Source organism: Gadus morhua, chromosome 11 (genome assembly GCF_902167405.1).
Source record: "Gadus morhua chromosome 11, gadMor3.0, whole genome shotgun sequence".
Classification (NCBI taxonomy): Eukaryota; Metazoa; Chordata; class Actinopteri; order Gadiformes; family Gadidae; genus Gadus; species Gadus morhua.
The window spans coordinates 24,419,805-24,439,530 of record NC_044058.1 but is presented as its reverse complement, the minus strand read 5'-3'; the positions used below and the strand labels follow the sequence as shown (position 1 = coordinate 24,439,530).

General features: G+C 47.2%; 1 protein-coding gene across 1 annotated transcript; it reads right to left on the bottom strand.

Annotated features, from left to right (window-relative positions):
• Window positions 1-261: 261 nt before the first annotated feature.
• gramd1a (GRAM domain containing 1A) lies at window positions 262-19,328 on the bottom strand. Its single transcript, XM_030370397.1, has 20 exons — window positions 18,879-19,328; window positions 12,511-12,718; window positions 12,167-12,187; window positions 11,027-11,111; window positions 10,724-10,827; window positions 9,721-9,816; window positions 9,443-9,523; window positions 8,841-8,956; window positions 8,222-8,486; window positions 7,880-8,055; window positions 7,585-7,598; window positions 6,556-6,608; window positions 5,253-5,395; window positions 4,852-4,955; window positions 3,346-3,573; window positions 2,879-2,954; window positions 2,733-2,744; window positions 2,478-2,579; window positions 1,473-1,593; window positions 262-1,117 (listed from the first exon to the last, which is right to left on the bottom strand). The coding sequence occupies exons 1-20, from the start codon at window positions 18,995-18,997 to the stop codon at window positions 1,016-1,018; spliced, it is 2,226 nt and encodes a 741-aa protein (XP_030226257.1). The 5' UTR covers window positions 18,998-19,328; the 3' UTR covers window positions 262-1,015.
• Window positions 19,329-19,726: the final 398 nt, after the last annotated feature.

Sequence of the window (19,726 nt, the reverse complement as noted above, 5' to 3'; positions counted from 1 at the left end):
TTTTTTCTTTTAAGTGTGCCAATGATTATGCTGCCCCGTGCCAGTGGTGGCACACGTGCCTAGGGGTTGCCGACCCCTGCTCTAAAGGAACGAACAAAGCCCTCTTCTCTATGCAGAGAGCTCGATTCGCTATTCTCTCTGAAACCTCCATTCTTAAAGATGGGATGAATAGCTCTTCTCTATGAAGGGTTGGTAGCTCTACTTCTGGTTTGGTTTGGATCCTTTGAATGTTAACAAATAAAAAAGAAAAGACAAGAGACAGAGGGTTGTTGCATATTTTAGCACATTTCATTGCTGTACAATCAGAACATATTTTTACTATAAATAATACGGACAACCATCAGAACGGTGCTGCGAGAGCGAGAGCGAGAGCGAGAGCGAGAGAGAGAGAGAGAGAGAGAGAGAGAGAGAGAGAGAGAGAGAGAGAGAGAAGTGGTAGAAGTCTTTAAATAAAGTGTATAATGTAACTAATCCAGATCGGAGGTGAAGCTGTAACATGGTTCCCTTTTTAGTCCACACACACACACACACACACACACACATACATACACACACACACAACCCCCCCCCCCCTCAAGGTTCTAGAACGTCAGGTCATTATTGCTACGTCCGACCAGAGCTTCAAGAAACTCACTATACAAAATAATCATGAAATAATCAAGAAATAAATACTGTTAGCGGCCCGTAGGCCACGCCCCACGTTCTTAAAAGGGAGACGACTCCGGAAAGTCAGTTCATCTGAAATGTTTTGATATGTCTCAGGTCCTCACAGACGCAGTGTGTCTCTGTGTGCGTGTGTCGGCGGGTGTGTGTGTGTGTGTGTGTGTGTGAGTTAGGCAGCAGAGTGATATTTTGTAGAAGGTCCAACACCCCAAATGGTCCCGTGGAGGAGATACAGACCGGAACTAGTCCGGAGCCGTACCGAGACTAGACCAGACCCAGTCCAGACTGGTTTATTGCAGTGGTCCTGCCAGTGGAGGCAGAGACTCTCAGAGAGTTCGGGAGGGCCGGGAGGTCAGGGGTCGGGGTGGCGCTCTGTGGGGGGAGGCGGGGGGGACTCCTGCTGCACCTCGGGGACCGGGATGCCCTGCTGTAGCTTCTCTAGAGACCTCTTCATCTGGAGGGAGGGGGGGCAGAAAGGAGGGGAGGGCTTTAGCAAACTACTGCTACAAATACATAGAAGAACAAGAACAAGAACAACCTCAAGAATAACAAGAAGAAGAAAAATAACAACAACAAGAACAACAAGAAGAACAACAAGAACAACAAGAACAAGAAGAACAAGAACAACAAGAAGAACAAGAACAACAACAAGAAGAACAAAAACAAGAAGAACAGGAACAGGTCGAGTCAGACAGACAGACCTGGTCCGCCAGATAGAGAGACAGAATGACAAGTAGAGACAGACATGGTCTAGCAGGTAGAGAGGCAGACCTCGACTAGGAGACAGGCAGACGGGTCGAGAGACAGACCTGGTCTAGCAGAGAGACTGAGGATGAGAGGATCTGTTGCCACTTGTTGAGCTGGTTCTGGTGGAACCTCCGCTGGAGCTGTAGCACCTGCAGCCAATCAGCTGGGGTCTGGGGGGAGGGGCTAGGGGGGAGAGGGAACACCTGTTTGTTAAACACAGGTTGACAGGGCTGGGAACCAAACCTCCCCCTCACACAAATCCGTAGCACTGACGCCTCGTGCCCACTGCACCGTCAGTCAAAGGACTCAGAAGGCGTGGCTGACGGATGGGGGAGCTTTCCAGGGTCGTCCGAGCCCGAGTAGTGTCACAGTGCTTAAATTTGCATTCGTGATCTGATTGGATGACGGATCTGTCGCTGCCGAAAAAGTTTACAATTTTTCAACTTTTGGCAGTGGGCACGAGGCGTGAGAGAGCCCTGTGTGTGTACTTCAGCACGCGTGTGTGTCAGAGCTCCGGGTGTGTAGGTTCTGTTGTGTACCTGCGTGTAGGTTCTGTTGTGTACCTGCGTGTAGGTTCTGTTGTGTACCTGCGTGTAGGTTCTGTTGTGTACCCGTGTGTAGGTTCTGTTGTGTACGTGTGTGTAGGTTCTGTCGTGTACCCGTGTGTAGGTTCTGTCGTGTACCCGTGTGTAGGTTCTGTTGTGTACCCGTGTGTAGGTTCTGTTGTGTACCCGTGTGTAGGTTCTGTTGTGTACCCGTGTGTAGGTTCTGTTGTGTACCCGTGTGTGGGTTCTGTTGTGTACCCGTGTGTAGGTTCTGTTGTGTACCCGTGTGTAGGTTCTGTTGTGTACCCGTGTGTAGGTTCTGTTGTGTACCTGTGTGTAGGTTCTGTTGTGTACCTGTGTGTAGGTTCTGTTGTGTACCTGTGTGTAGGTCCTGTTGTGTACCTGTGTGTAGGTTCTGTTGGGTACCTGTGGGTAGGTTCTGTTGTGTACCTGTGTGTAGGTTCTGTTGTGTGCCTGTGTGTAGGTTCTGTTGTGTACCTGTGGGTAGGTTCTGTTGTGTACCTGTGGGTGTCAGAGCTCCAGGTATCGAGGTTGTGAGCAGCTTTCTCCAGAGAGTAAAGTTTATAGAAGAGCAGAACGTTGAGGGCGACCAACACCACCAGACTGAGAGACATAAGAGAGAGACAGAGGTTATCTCCATGGCAAAGAACCGAAGAGTGTGGTCACCATGGAATTGCATCAAAACACTGAAAAGGCTAACCATTCAAACATTACAAACACATTAGGTATAAGGATATTCATTCAGGTTGACAGTACCTTACACAGATCCTACGCAGCAGAAAGATAGATGGAGAGAGATAGAACTGAATAGACACATTCAATACATACGACTTGATATTTGCATATGTAGCGTGCTACTAGCATGATAGTAGAGCCAAGCCTGTCGCACGGCTGGTACTCACATGAAGCTAACGATGAGCAGCATAGTGGAGACGCTGGTGTGTCCAGTGGAGTGCTCCCCCTGGCTGCGGTAATGAGCTACAACAACATCAAGTGACAACTGTTAACCAATCGGCTTCAGTTTTGGCACTATTCATCGTTTAAAAGCTGTGGCGGGTGGCTGATTGGGTGACGGGATTGTCACAGTAATATGTGGTGGGCCGAGGGTCTCTCTTGGTGTGGGTCCACCCCCTGTGTGGGTCTACTTCCTGTGTGTGGGGGTCTACTTCCTGTGTGTGTGTGTGTGTATGTGTGTGTATGTGTGTGTCTACTTCCTGTGTGTGTGTGTGTGTATGTGTGTGTATGTGTGTGTCTACTTCCTGTGTGTGTGTGTGTGTGTGTGTGTGTGTGTGTGTGTGTGTGTGTGTGTGTGTGTGTGTGTGTGTGTGTGTGTGTGTGTGTGTGTGTGTGTGTGTGCGCGCTTGCTTACCGCTGTCTCTGCGGTCCCGGTCGTCCCCCAGCCCTCGCTCTCCTCGCTCGGGCGAGCCGGCAACGGTCGGCCCCTCCCTCTCCGCGTCGTTCGCCCGCCGCGAGCCCAGGCGCTTGCGGCGGCGCAGCGCCGACAGACCCTGGATGCTGTCGATGCTGCCCGCCTCACCGCTGGTTACCACGGAGACCTCGGACTGGAGCAGAGTCTCCAGCTTGCACACCTCGCTCTCTGTGGTAGAGGGTAACACAGGTAGTCGAGCTTAGATCGGGCCCAGAAAGTCAAGCCCGACCCGGCCCTATATATGTAAGGGATAATGTATAGAACGCCGGTCATCATCGGGAAAATAAGCCCCGCCAGGGCGTACAGTACACCGACCGACACGCAGCGAAGGTGTCTTCCTTCGCCCTGAAGGGGCTTATATTCGACAATGACCGGCGACGTTCTACACATGATCCCGCTTATTACACGGCTACTTTCCAAAACGAAAAAATAACTTCACACGGTGTGTCTTTTTACAATTTATTCGTTACCAGCATTCGTAGTGTTGATCAGCAGAGAAATCATTTGTCCGTAAAGACGGTGACGTCGCTTAGCAACGCAAGACGCTGGGGTTGACAAGTCACCGGACTACTACCAATTCAAGTGAACGACCCGGTGGCCCGGGTCGTTCACTAGAATCTAAACTAACAGGTAGTAATAAGTACTACGCTCACACCTTGTGCTGTGGTAGAGTATAACATGGTAGTAGTAATGAGTGAATAATGTAATGATTACTATAATCACAACTCGCTATTTGTAGAAGACGATGTCAGAGGTAGTAATTAGTACAAGGCTCATCCCTTGCGCTGTAGTAATGAACACCAGTAGTAATAAGTACTACACTCAAGTCAGTGATCATCACTTATCACATGCAACTCCTTTCTGGTAGACCTTGCGCCCTTTCACACATTGGAATAGCAATGCCCGCAGATGGGCCAAGGGAGCGGCCAGCAGGGGGCAGTAATGCAGCCCTTATGGGTGACAAAGTGGATCTCCCTAATCCTGGCACATGTACAGTTACCGGGCATTAAAAAAAGACATTGTTTGCAAACAAAAAGATGCTGCTTTGATGTTATAAGTTGGATCACCTGAGGAACATTGGCGCGTTAACACGGATTCAAACAGGTCTTCAGTGGAGTCGTGTGATTGGTTAGCTTGCTCCACCTAAGGTCCGATGGACCAACCCCTTATCTCCCTCACTGCCCGGCAAGGTTACTGCTTTCAAGCACAACACAGCTGCACCTGCTGTGCACAGCTCAATAAATATCCACCGGCAATTTGCCTTGAGCAGGCTAATTGCCGTTTCCCGGAATATCGACCCCAGTTTCCATTCACACATGACTTTCTGCAGGAAAATCTTCCGGAACATAGCAAGGTAAGACTGCATGTGTTGAATGGTCTGTTAGTACCACAATAACATCAGGCTGTCTGTAGTAGAGGAGATAACTGGTAGAATTAAGAGCTCACCCATGTGTTTGTAGTACTCTTCGATACCACTCCAGGTGTTCTTCTCAATCAGAGCTTTGACCAGACTCCAGGGCTGCTTCCGGTAGCAGATATCAGACGACACTCTGAGGAGAAGAACAAACACACACACACACACAAACCCACACAACAATTACAACACAGTAGGTTCCAACTGGGGTGAGAAGGCTACACTGGAGATTAGAAGTCTACAGTAGGGGTCAGTTGTCTGTTGTTTTGGGGTCAGTTCACTTAAAGGTCAGTAGGCTTTACTGGGGGTCCGTTTGATGTACTGTGGGTCAGTAGGTTATACCTGGGGTCAGTCGGCAATACAGGGGGGGGGGGGGGGGGGGGGGGGGGTACAAAGGCAATACAGGTGGTCCGAGGGCACTGTAACTGCGTACCGGATGCGGCTCTTGTTCTTGCCGAGCGAGGTCAGACAGTATCGGTGGATGGTGTAGAAGTAGTCCTGGTAAGGGATGCCCGACGTGATGACCTCCGAGTCCACCACATAGCAATGGCCCTGGGAGCTGCTCTTCAACAGGCTCTGGAATCAGAACGGGGGTCGCTTTGAGGCCCTGTGTTAGTTAGCACAGGGCTTGAGAGCAGGTTTGCCACCGAGTCGAAGCGCTGGATTTGGGCTTGGATCGCCACAGTTTGCAGGGCGCTGGGATTAACTAGTCAAGTTCCAACAGGGAACCTCCGACACTTCCCTTGTGTTGTGTCTCAACGCGACTCACATAGCTTAACAAACAGCCTGCAAATTGCAGGGAGCATTGTAACATTTTGAAATCACCGTATTTAACAGCAGTGCAACAGTCATTCAAATAATGCTAATCATGATTTGGTTCTCAATGTTTGGAGTGTTTGCTGGCGTTTAATTTTTGTATGGCTGTTTGAGTGCGCTGTCCCCATTGCATTCTCAAAGAAACAGAAATTGTGTCTAGGGTTAGTCTCTTTCAGGTATTTTTGAAATAACTTAACATACCCAATGGAGTTTATTTCCAAGGGCTACACCGTCATCAAGGTATCAAAAGCATCAACGTGGATGCTACTGGGTCAGAGTGACTAAAGCTACAACGCAGCATACATGTAAAATTTCATAGTTAGCTGAAATACATTTCCTTTTGAGTGAATACCAGCGAGTGCAATGAAATGCCCCTCCCTAGTTCAAGGGCTCCTGATATAGAGGGAACTGGTGTCACGACTAAACATGACTCAAGTGAGTTAAGTATCTTTCCAACGAGGGGTCGCTAATAACAGTGGTAAACGTAGATCAGCCATCGTTCTCACTTTCACCACACAGAAAAACATTGGGACACTCTAATAGGCCTTTGGCCCGGACATTGGGGTGGACGTGCAGAGCTTCAACATTTCCGAGGCGAGTGACCCCTATGAACCGTGCGCCATCCGTGATCACGTCATGCTCGCGCAGCTCACACACGGCGACGAATAAGGTTAGACTGACTCCCCACAGCGCACACTCGTTCGGGCACGGGAAGCCGAACGGCCATGACACAGCAAACCGCCGTATTGCAATCAGTGCCAAACCCTTCTGCATTTCCTCCCCGAGAAAAAAAGAGAAGAGAAACAGAGCAGTACAAACCCAACATGAAGGGGCCCTAGTCGCAATCAAAGAAGTAAGGCGCAAAAAGAGGAAGCGTGTTAAAAAATAAATCTATCTATCTAGCAGCAGGAGAGGCAGACCTGAGTGTCCACGACGGGGGCTGTCTTGGGGCCCAGGGGGTTGTTGTGCTCAGCTCGCGTACGCACCACCAGATGTCACAGACAGCGGACACAAAGTAAACAAGTAACAAACTGAAACGAGCAGGCGCTCATCTCGGAGCAGTTCTCAACCTGCTGATCTTTTTATACAGTTGTGTTTTTCATTTTTCAGATTTTAATTTTTTGTTTCTGACAAAATGACGGAGGTCCGGACCTCGGTGACCCCCGTGCTGGCCGGGGGGCGTGTTCATCATCACCGGCCCCGGCCTCCATGACCGGCGCTGTCCTTCTCGCCACGGTGGAGCCCTTCACTCCTCCATGACGGCGTACCTACAAACCGCCAGTTCCTCTTGAATTCTGCCAACCGGCCGTCTGTGTTGCAGTCGGGATTTGGAAAAACACAAGTGAATGTTGTACATCGTCGAACATGAAAACAGCCAAGTACACACACACTATTTATAGACGATGGAGTCGTCATAAGGAGAGATGAGGCTGGATACTCCAACTATATTATTACTGGAGGAGCACCCTAGATACAGATACGCAATTACAGAGACCCTCAGTGCTGCCACAGCATCATTGGCAGTGCATTTTTTTATATATATGTAATTATGAGTATGTTTCCTCTGCTCAGTAGCACATGAAAGCAACATTGACTATTTTTTCATTTTTTTTAATTGACAGTTTTATAAACTGCAACCCACAAAAACAACAACTATGCTGAGAGATGTGGACATCATCACACACACACACACACACACACACACACACAGGAGTTAGACAAAACACCGCCACATCAGTGGTATTGATTAAGTACTGGAAGGAGTACTGAGTTAGTGTTTACCAAGGGGGGGGGGGGCAGTGAGATGTTATGGAAGGGGGAATTTAATGGATTGTACTAAAGCTCAAGCGCTGACTAGTAAAACAAAGAACCGGCTCAACAAACAAAAACAACTGTGTTTCAAACAAGAGCTTTAAACATGTCAACTTTGACTCAATTGAAATGACTGCCTGTGTCGTGCGAGCTTTATAGACGCGTCGGTGAACGGAAAATCGGTTGAGGGAGTCACTGATAGCAACAAGGACAGTCTTTTAATAGCTTGTGTGGGATACTTTTGGGCCAATGAATTGTTTGAGGACTGCTGTTCTGTAAATATGTTCCAATGTGGTGAACGGGCCATATTTTTACATCCCTTTGCGGAACTCGAGCTATTTATATTTGAAGGGGGGGGGGTAGGGCTACAAAGTAGCTGATGGGATTCTTACTACATGGGGGACGGGGTATTGACTACGTAGGGGTACTGACTAAGTAGGGGTAGGGAACTGACTTTCTTCCTGGGTATCGGAGGAGTTGCTGAGGTCGGTGGGCAGCTCGTCGTCGTTGGTAACATCCAATGAGGAGAGGTTTCCCATGCTGCTGGTCGAAGGGGGGAGCATGTGATTGATCGACTCCACCGGAATATCCAAGGCTTCCTCCAGATTCTGAGGGGAGAGAAGGTGCTGCTATGGTTACCAGGGGAGCTCCGTGTAGACCAGCGTGTCCCGTGAAGACGTGGGTGAAGACTGGCGTGGACCCCAAAAAGCTGTGTTTGTTCAATGACGCTGAAAGTTAGCACCACTGGGAGATCGGAAAAAAGCTGGTACTCACGAATGAGGTGGCACTGGAGGTGGGGGCAGAGGAGCTGGGGGGCACAGCAGGGGGCATCATGGGGGGGCAGCAGGAGTGTCCGGCCTCCAGGGACTCTGAACTGCGTCTGCGACACAGCGAGGACACCTCCTCCACAGAGAGGTGGGACGAGGAACCGGGAGGAGTCTCCCCGAGAGGACTGAGGGGTCCACAGGGAGGGAAGCCCGGGAGAGAGGCCGAGCCGAGTTCCAGCAGGTCGGACACCGACTCTGACTCCTCTCCAGGTCTGGGGAGGGGAGAGAGGGAGGAGGAGAGAGAGAGAGAGAGAGAGAGGAGAATGAAAAGATGGCAGAGAGAGGAGGAGGAGGAGGAGGAGGAGGAGGAGGAGGAGGAGGAGGAGAGAGAAAGGAGAATGAAAAGATGGCAGAGAGAGGAGGAGGAGGAGGAGAGAGAGAGGAGAAGAGAGATAACAAAGTAGAAGAGAGGAAAGAGTGGAGGACAGAAATGAGTAAAAGGGAGGACAGGAAAAACACTGCATTCTGTTTACTGATTAACACACAGAGGATATCGAGCAGTATTCTATTGGATGACAGGCGATCTTTCCGTGTCCTATGGCTGACAGTTCAGCGGAAGGGCTTACAGAAGGCCGTTGAGGTGCTGGAGAGGTGAGACATAGTCGTCATCTTCGCTGGTAAGACCCAGTTCGGTTCCATAACACTGGTGTACGATGTGCCACAGCTCCTTAGGAGAGAGAGTCTACAACACACACACACACATCAATAATGATTAGTACACAGCTCCTGAGGCAACAGAGTCGACAACACACAGCAGACAGTCAACCACACACAGTCTGAAGGAACATTAATACACAGCTCTTCAGGAGAGACTGCAACACACTGTATAAAAAAAAAAGACAATTAATACATAGCTTCATAGAAGAAAGAGTCTTAACACAACATACACTATTAAAATAAATGTATGCACAATTACGTCAGTGGACGGTGTGCCACTACTCGTCAACATCTCGAGAACTTGAAAGCTAAATTGCTGTGTTAACACAGGCTGGTGAACACCAAGTTTTTCGACAGGGTCTGTGTGAACATGCCAGTATATCGCAGAGAGGAGGAGAGAAAATCTTAAGGAGGGAGTCTACAGGGAGAAGCAACATTGACACCACAACAGAACCAGGCTGTAGCCGTCCATGGTGGGAGCGGCGGAGTTGTAGAGGGAGAGAGGCGGTACCTTGTCCATCAGGGCATTCTGCCAGAGCCTGAAGATCATCATGAAGCTTCGATCCCTCGCGCCGAACGACGTGAAGAAGTGCTTCAGAGAGATGGAGACAGAGGGAGAGCGAGTCAAAAAACGTTTGGCCTGGAGATTCCGTTAGTCCTGGTCTGGTCTTTACCAGTATGGCATGAACTGGTCTGTACTGGTGTAGTCTATCGTAGAGGTCTGAACCGGTCTACTGAGGTCAATACGGTACTGGTCTAGTCTGTAGTAGTAGTGGCCTGAACGGGTACCTTGTCACTGTCCGTGCTGATCTGGATAGCATTAGGAATCAGCTTGGCCGTTTTCTCCTTCGTCAGACTGGTAACATCTTTCAACGGGATAGTGATCTGAGCACAGAACAACATTAATATGACCAATAATGTACACATGAACCTGGTCTAATACTGCACACATTACCTTTCAACTTGATGGTGATCTCAAACACATAGTACACACTGTAACCTAACTAACACCGTTATCCTTAATCGTCAGCGTCGGGAAGTAGACAAACGGAAATAGCACAACACATGTCGTATGATTCGATTGGAGGTCCTGTTCAGTTTATGGGATAAATGGTAGAAATGGATGGGGCTGGAAGGGTTTTGAGCCGAGCTGGAAGCTACAGGCGCTGTGAGGGCTCTCATGGAAGCAACGTTTTCAAATTCACAGAACAGCAGATGTCGGCGGACATTGCGTCCTGTGTGCCAACCCCCGATATGCGCCATACCGACACCGGTGCCCTGACTTGATAATGTAGCTCATGTACTCGTACAATTACTGATACAACCACCCAATACCACTCGATGCCACGTGACGCATTGTTGAAGAGCCATTGAGGCCAAAATGGTATTATTAAGTACAAATATCTGTACCAAAGGGTTAACCGTCCCGGATATCGCTATTTACATTAGCAGATCGCACAATGGAGCTCCAAAATTTTAATCTTAACAGGAGTATTCTATAACACTCCCTCAACCCTGGAACTCAAAGAAATATCCGATACCTTTTTTTTTGGATACCTGTGCGACAATGACTAACATAATAATAACCATCTGTTTGAAACGACCATAGAAAATCGTAAGTCTGAGGCACCCCTAGTATACCTTTTACCATTGTACACTCTAAAGTGAATAATACTGTCACACTACCAATACTACTATTCGCCACCCTGTCGTTATACTGTGTACATTATGTAGATCACAACTGTGATGCAGGACAGGAAGTGTGGTGGCGTGTTTAAGGAAGTGCGCTCACAGTGGTTTCCCAGCGGAAGATGTTGCTGTAGAAGCAGAGCCAGTTCTCCGATAGGTAGAGACGACCTTGGAGGAGGATGTCCTTCTGAAGTGCACACGAGTAGTCTGGAACACACACACACACACACACACACACACACACACACACACACACACACACACACACACACACACACACACACACACACACACACACACACACACACACACACACACACACACACACACACACTCTAAAATGAACAATGTCCTCTCCATGGACTGAGAATCTGTATGGGTCAGGGTGGGGGGGTGCATGACTTACCAACTATCAGCCTCTCTGTATCTGGTAACTTCTTGAAGAGTTTCCGGAAGTCTTCGTTTCTCTGTTTGTATGTTGGACTGAGGACCTGATGGAGGGCAGAGGAAGGGTCACCAATGTCCCGTACAGTGCTGGAAGCAGACAACTCGGACCACACATTCTCCAGTGGCCGGAGACTCATCACCCAATTTCCTCAACTCACATCGTCTGGCCAGCCGTCCTTTAGCTAAACTGACCCCGTTTACCCAGGACATACGATCATTTACCAAGATCACAAAGATAACGTTGTCCTCAAAAGTTTTCTTTTGACTCTTACATTGGCCTACTGGCATCTTTTCAACCACTGACACGGTGAAACTACCTTAGGCATCCATCTGCATCTGCCAGTAACGGTTGATTAATATTTCAATGTAAAAAAAGGAAATGTCTGCGAATACCACCCACACGACGCGGGAGGTTTTTAATAAAACAGAAGTTTTGCTGAGGTTTTGCCTTGCGTCCACATGACTGGAGGTTATGGGGCCTTACCACGGGGACTTTTAAAACGTGGAGTCTTTTGATAATGCTGCCCAGATGGCGCTGTGTGGAAAGGCTAAAATCGCCCAGTATGGAAATCTAATGTAGTCTTTATTCTGGATGATAAGACTCACATTTGACGGTCAGGTTGTTACCAAGATCTTCTCAATATACTGGAGAAGTAAGGTAAACGTTTTTAACGTTTGAAAATAATCATACAGTCATACAGTCATATGTGCTTCTGGTCTGGCCCTTCTTGTTTCCAGGAACAATAGTAGGCCAAAGAAATGAATCAACACCATAAGGTTTCAATGATTCACAAGTGGCCGTGGTATCAACAGCATAATCCACTCCTAGGTGCGTAGGTCTTATACCCACTAGAAAGGTTCTTAGATCTTGTACATGCTGATTGATGAGAAAGTTTACGTAAAGTATCTTTTAACGCAATCTAGCACTGCTTTATGCCACACAGCTTCAGTTTTCTGCCTAGGTCAGGTATCCTGCATGTGTTTCAGACGCGTGTGCAAAGCAAACCATTCTGCAGTACAAGGTTGCAAGCCCTTTGCTGCGTTGCACTCGAAATTAATGGAATTCTTGGGAACTGCTTCGCAACTCCTGGGTACTTACATTGTACCAGCTCTGCATCTTCTGCAAAGAAAAGAAAAAACCCAATCAGTTTCTATCAGACTAAAACAGAATGTGCTAGCCAAAGTAGCCACGCTATCAGAATCATAAGGAACATGATAGCCATGCCATCAGATTAATAAAAAAACATGCTAGATATTCTATCAGACCAAGTGTCAAATTGTCTAGGAATGCTACCGCATCAATACACAATGTGCTAGCCATGGTACCAGAAAAAATACAGAATGTGCTTGCCGCGCTATCAGACTTCAACATCCAGAATGCATCACGCAGCTCCCAGGAGAAAGGCAGGGGGGGAGGTGAAAGGCATGTGGGATGGTGCTCACCTTGGCATTGCGGCTGAAGTGGCGTGAAGCGAGGGGGTAGGCCGAGCCGAGGGAAGAGCCGGAGGGGATGGAGGGCAGGGGGCTCTCGGCCGCTCCCTTCTCCCCCCCCCCGCCGCCCTCAGTCTCGCTGCTCCGTCCCCCCCCCAGCACCCGGCGGCGCAGGGAGGGGGAGCTGCCGGGCGTACTCCGGGGGGAGTTACTCGCCGTGCTGCGGACAGACACACAACCTCATGAGCGGGAGTTAACGTGGAGTCCGTGTCACGTGACGCAATACCTGCTGCTGATTGGGACTCCAATGCACACTTTCAGCAAGACCACAATACAGCCCATCAAACAAAAAGCATCAGAGCAATCAACAACATCACTGGGGTGACCCCGCTCCCCTCAACACTATTGAACATCCCTTTAAAAGAGAGGGGAGAATTAAAAGCCCAAACAGAGAAATTAAACAACAGGGAAAATAATGAAGACACTATGAGGACTTTACCTTTTAAGAAACATAAATAAGCCAACATTTAAAATATTTTTTTATGGATTTGACCAGAGGGCCCGTACAGTATGCAGGTGTAACAAAGAAATGTTGAGATCCAAGCAAGATCATGTTGCATCATCTTGCTGTTGCTATAGAATGAAGTGAAAACAATAACTAGAACAGTGACTGCGTGGGTCAATATAGGTTGTTCTCTTGGGGCCGTGACAAACTGCATTTACCCCAAAACAGTCAACATGACCAGCAAGCCATGTGTATCTCCAACAGCGGTCAGCTGTTGACAGAAGGAAGTCTGCATTTAGCAGAGCAATGTATAGTTTCATAATGAGTACACATTTTTTACTTGTAATTATTAACATTAACTGTTCCCTGCAAAAATGTTTCCATTAGTTCACCCCAAATAACATGACCTTATATGCTATTAACACTAACCCCACATGTCAACAACACTAACACTACATTACAACAACACTAATCCGGGTACATGCTAATCAAATTGAAATTAGGCTTGAGTTTTCTCTCAACTGACGGTGGCGGTGTTGAGAACTAGGGCAGCTCAAAAGCATCGAGGAAGAGCTTCTCTACGACGATCCGAAGCGTCCTTTATTAACTGCAATTAGACGATCAAATAGCCCGACTGGATAAACTAACGTTTGAAGGGGGCGAATATGCTTTCACATTAATATATCTTCACTGGCCTCACCCGGCTAAGTAAAACCGAGATTTAAACCCCTCATTATGTTAACAGAAAGGCGTTATATACGGACTTGTGTGGCTCAAACCCTATAATTAACTCAGGTGCTGTTGAGAAGTGAAGATGGGCCACGGCGGCCCAGTCCACATTCATTTAACATACTGATGTTGTCAGTGAGATGAGGAGGGCGGATGGGCTCTCCAACCAGAACGTTACACCCGCTGCGATGGACACCCTCGCCATCACATCGACTGATTCATTGAATGGATCATTTAAAAAGAAAAGAAAAAAGAAAAACATGGCTATTCTCTCCACATACCCGCGACATTCATATTGAAACTATAGGCGTTACTTACTCGAACATGGTGTTATGCACGCTGCTCGCAAACGTATTCACACCTTCAACGCACGCCGCCGTGTATCCGACCCTTTGGCGCTGTCCGCGGCCTCACAAAGCCCCGGTGCTCACGGAGAAAAGCCCTTCCATCACTCCCCCCGCCCCAACCAACGGAGTCTCTCCCCCGCCGCACAGTCCTGTCGCTTGCTGCCGGTTACCGGAGGCCCGCTCCGTGGCCGCTAACAACAGGCTTCCTCCTATCTGTAATCCCCGGAGGTGGAGGAGCCAGTAGGGTGGGGGAGGTGGAGGGGGCGGGGGGATAGCCGCATTGGGGGGTGATAAACATGATGAAAACTGCGACGCTAGACACTGTTTTAATCAGGGGAAAGATAGCACAAAAGAGGCTCAGCAGGACAAAGACATTCCGTGAAATTAAATCAGTCAATTCAAACAATGAACTGATAGACTACATGGGGTCATAATCCATTTATTTACGTCCTGATAAACAGCACGTTTATTAACCTGTCGCAAGCCACGCCCACAGACAACACGTCGTCTGGTCATCCTCCGGATTAGAACCTCTTAATCTTCTATAATCTAGTGAACCGGCCTACTCCGATGTTTCGGACCGACTGGACACAAACAATTTTTTTGCTATTCTAGCGATATTTGATTGTTGATTGTTTGCATTGACCGTTTTCCGTCTCAACTTTCAAGGATAAACATTATGTAAATGTCATGCTGGAGTATACCATATAAACAGTAGATAAGCAATCCCATGCCTAAAGTATTGAGAGTGGTTTAAACCTGGACTATATAAAACAGGTTTAAACCCGACCTTTAGTACAGTTTAACCCTAGACTGTGTACCATATAACCAGGTTAAACCCTGGATTGCTAACCCTGACTAAAAAAAGAAGCAGGTCAGTAGAGTGAAGCTTTCTGCTTGTCAGAACAAACCGCTGCTGCAATTACATCACCACAAATACAAGCCACTCTGATTGGCTAGAGGTGAGGTCATAATGTAGAGGCAGGATGACGAGATACATGCATGCTAAGCCCCGCCCCCAGATATTAGCAAGTCCGACTAGGAGGGAGGGACGGATTGAGGGGGGAGGGAAAGATTGAAATGCTTATATAATATGATATAAAGCAGTAATAATATGGACAGCCCTTAATATGCAAAATTGAACCTGAGGAGTAACATGGTTGGAGGCCGTATCACATGGAGCCGGATGTCCTTGTGATACCTCCATGTTCCACAACATACAGAGGGTGAAACAGCCTCCTATTCTCCTCTCTCCTAACCTCCTAACTCGCCCCTCGGGTATTAGGCTCCCTCCATCCTACATTCCAGTGTTGTGCATGAGCGTATGGGTTTGTTTTCAGTAAGACAAGTACGAAATCACCTTGCCTCATGGATCCTTGACAAAAACTATACAACATGACCCAATGTGTGTAGACAACAGAGCCCTCTAAACAGATTGGGTGTTATCTCATGAATCCACAAGTCTTTCCTTTTCATTTACAGAACGGGGGTAGATTTGCCAGACAGAGCTGTAGGAAGTCTTATTCTGATAGCCAGCTATTTTGATAGCCATGCTGGATGTTACTGATGCAACCTATTGGCCTCAACACACCAGTGTAACAATGCTCCCTCTTCCAGTACCAATTAATAAATCATAGGACTCTAGCATAATATGGCTAAAGAGGGAAAAATAAATAAACAATAATCTCACACACACACACACACACACACACACACACACACACACACACACACACACACACACACACACACACACACACACACACACACACACACACACACACACATTTCCTTTGATAGTTCCAGAAGACTTTCAGAATTTGTGTTATTGTGTGAATTAGGCGTCCGGATCGGGACCCGGTTTCAAATTTCTCAAAATACGAAAAAAGGACAGAGTGGATCAATCCTGCCATTGAGTTCAGTGGGACCTTTAACGTAACCCAAAGCTCAAGATGTCATTTAAATTTAATAATTGGTGCACAAACATTCCAATTGCCTAATGAAGTTTTGGAACTCACGTGAGTGGCCTGCCAATTGCAGTTTAATTACTAAACAAAGAATAATTGAATTGGCTCAAGCCCTCGTTCGCTTCATTTCTCTCTGTCAGTCGGTTGCTTGATGGGATGGGACCTACTCTCAGTCCGTATGTTTAACTGCGGCCGGAATCCATCAGGGTGGCATAATGCTGGATTGGCCCTTAGCCCATCTATTCAAGCATTGCTATTACATGTGTGAAAGGGAGAAAAGAAAAGAAGGTGCCTGAAAAGTTATCCCAGTAAATAACCTGGGACTATGTGTGAGGGGCGTAAATGATGTAAACAAGGCCCTACCTGTTTGACATGAGCTGCATTTTTCTAAATGGGTGTCAGACGTTTAAAGCACTTCTTGCGTGTGTAAACAAAGGAATTAACCTACATGCTAACCCTACATCCTCAAAACCCTAACCCCTCACGAGACACACCAGTCTTCAGTCAGAGAGAACTTTTATTGGGCCGAGGCGATATTGCAGTAACTAACCTGTCTCCTCTGTCTGCACTGATGAAACCCCTGGGACCAGTGGGGCTGCTGACTGGGGGAGGAGACAGGTGGTTGGAGGAGGAGGAGGAGCTCCTAGACAAGCTCCTCCCCCTCAACTGGCAACGCCAAGGAGGGGGTGGAGCAGTCTCCACCCTCCCATGGCAGCTGTCCAAGCATCCCCTCCCTGTTCCTCTTGGTACAGATTCTGGGCCGGCTGGGATGATGGGCGGGGCTAGAGGCGTGGTGGTGGGCAGGGCTAGAGGTGTGGTGGTGGGCGGGGCTTAGGAAAGGAGACCAGGAATCACTTTCGGAGGACGGGGGCAGGATGTAGAGTAAGGGGAGGGGGTTGGGTTGAGCCATGATGGACCTGGCTAACACCTGGTCCTGCCTTGAATTTGTGGACCTGGCTAACACCTGGTCCCGACCAGACCTAAGGAACCTTGCTAACACCTGAGGGACAGAGATACTGCAAGTGACATATGGATAACACAACAACACTTTTAAGCCCATGGTATACTTAAATCTAGATTGAAGTAGGTGTGTTCACATTGGCTATTGAACTGCTGTCAAACACAGGAATTTCTACAGGGTACAATATAGTTACTATGATGTGTGGGAAGGTCATTGAAGCGAGCAGTGTTGAGATGAGCAGTAATCATTCACGATATATAAGTGACCAAATAACAATTGCAGGCAGCAATGATTTGTTTTGGTCCCAAACCTGCTGGCCATAAAATGTGGTCAGTGTGAATAATACACCTTTTTCAATTTTGTTACAAGTATACTCAGGCCTTAAAATCCTCAGATTAACTACTACAAGCCAACAAATAACTAACACACGCACACAATTTTTCACCTTGACCCTATATTACCATCATTTTGGGTGGGTTGCTTTTGCCCTATGGAACCACAGCGCCATGTTAATCCCCAAAAAAAGTTGGTTTCAGCCACAAACCAGCTCAGATTGTTATCAGCGTCTGACAACATTATGGAAAGGATCCCTACAGAGAACTAAATATTTTTCCATTACCTTTCATGCATGATCCAGTTTGTTTGTTATTTTGTCAAACCAAGAAAAGCAGGAATTTAGTTGTTGCAGGAAGAAAATGGTGGAAACGCGAGTGACAGTTTGACCGAGGAGGGCCAACTAGAGTTTGTTGTGTTTGACAACAGAAAGCGTGGCTCAAGTGTTGTTCAAAGGATTTGGGTGAAGGAGGGTTGCGATTGGATGGCAATTTCCTGCAACAACTCCATGCGCAATTCAAAGATCCAAGAGTCCTCCTTGAGCGAGGCTTTGTTGGACACAATCTCCAGGGATCCTTTTAAGGACGTTACCTGACCTCTACAACAAGAATCTGAGCCGGTCAGTGCAAAAACAGGCACTTTTAACGGTCTCAAGGGTTTAGCACCCTTGCTCCATTTTGATCAATAAAAAAAAATTATATATATATAGCATTAGTCACTCTGAGCCGAAATGATGGAATGGGTCCACCTTGAAAAATACTGGAATTATCCTTTGAGTGTTTATTAGACAGCGTTCATAATAAATGTTAAAAAGTCATGTCTCTCTTCCGGCTTTATCTCAGAAACACACCCATTTGGACACTACAGTTATCATCGTCCTTGTTTCAGGTCTGAACATTCGCTGAACCGTCTTCACAAAAACACACAATGCTCCTTCCATGTGTGTGTGCGTGTGCGTGTGCGTGTGTGTGTGTGTGTGATACTTTTGCACAGGGCAGGCGTCCAAACTATCGTTATCAAGCAGGGAGCCGGCGCAGAGGAAAATCACACACTTGTAAAACCAACGACCAAGTAGTCCCTTTATGCTTTCCTCTGTTTGAACAAGAAGCAATCTCAACACTGTCGTGTTTACCCGCCGTGATAACTTTGAATATTATACACTTCACATATCACACCAACAGCAAACTTGTAACATGCCGTGTGTGTGTGTGTGTGTGTGTGTGTGTGTGTGTGTGTGTGTGTGTGTGTGTGTGTGTGTGTGTGTGTGTGTGTGTGTGTGTGTGTGTGTGTGTGTGTGTGTGTGTGTGTTCATCTCCTCTTTATACCCTATAGATATATTATTAGATGGGAGATCTGTAGTAAATGTATAATATGATGTAATAATATTATATAATAAGGGCCAGGCAAACTACCGTCAACACCCGCCATTAAAAGTGTGTTTAATAATAATAATGTGTCTTTAATAACTGTGTAGAAACTGTCAAGGCCCCAGAATCAGAAAGGGAAGTTTAGTGAGCTGGGTTGGGGTAAGGTCGTACCTCCCGTTGGATGAGTTTCCTCCCCCATGTCGGTGCTCCTGCCCGGCCTCCAGGACCAGCCGCGCCACGGTCCGGGGAGTCAGATTAAAATCACCTTTCTCAGAGGAACACATCAGCATGGTCGAGCTTCCCCATTAAAATCACCTTCGACATGGCTGGAAAATCATCTACCGGCGTAGGCTAACGGTTAGCCGAGCCAGCTAACAAGATAGCCAGATACAATCAACATTAGGAGGAATAACGTTACGGCGAGTAAACATTCCCAGCGAGGAGAAGTAACGATTTGGTATCCATCGTTAAATTAAAAACAACTCGGTAAAAAAATGCATCGTCCAACTAGATGCTGAGACATACAAAACTTTACAAAAGTTCGCTAACTGGGTTTAAACCCAGAGAAGAGCTTTTGTCTCGGGACGACTGTACCATACAGGGTGCTGGGGGGAGATTACAACCTCTTATATTATATAATTTGAGCTATTCTCAAATGAATCCGAAAGACCTACCTATTTTCTTAAAATAAGTTTAAATTATATGAATAGGTTTTCATACACATGTTATCATCGAAATATACATTTACTCGCGCCAAGAAATGCAAAACACCCCCTACGGATAAAGTTATGGAACAGCCCAAGAAGTAACTGTTTGGAAACAGCGGAGAAGGCAATTTCGAGGAAGTGTCGAATGTTGTTACTTTGACTTTAATTAAAGTCGATGTGACCTCAAACGCAATTGTTATTTTACTTTAAATAAACCCTTCAACGCACCGACCAGGGTGTTGCGTCTCGTAAAAGGAACCGGAGAATGCACTGCTTCTTCTGAATGTCTAGGCCATTATCAGTAATCAGTCC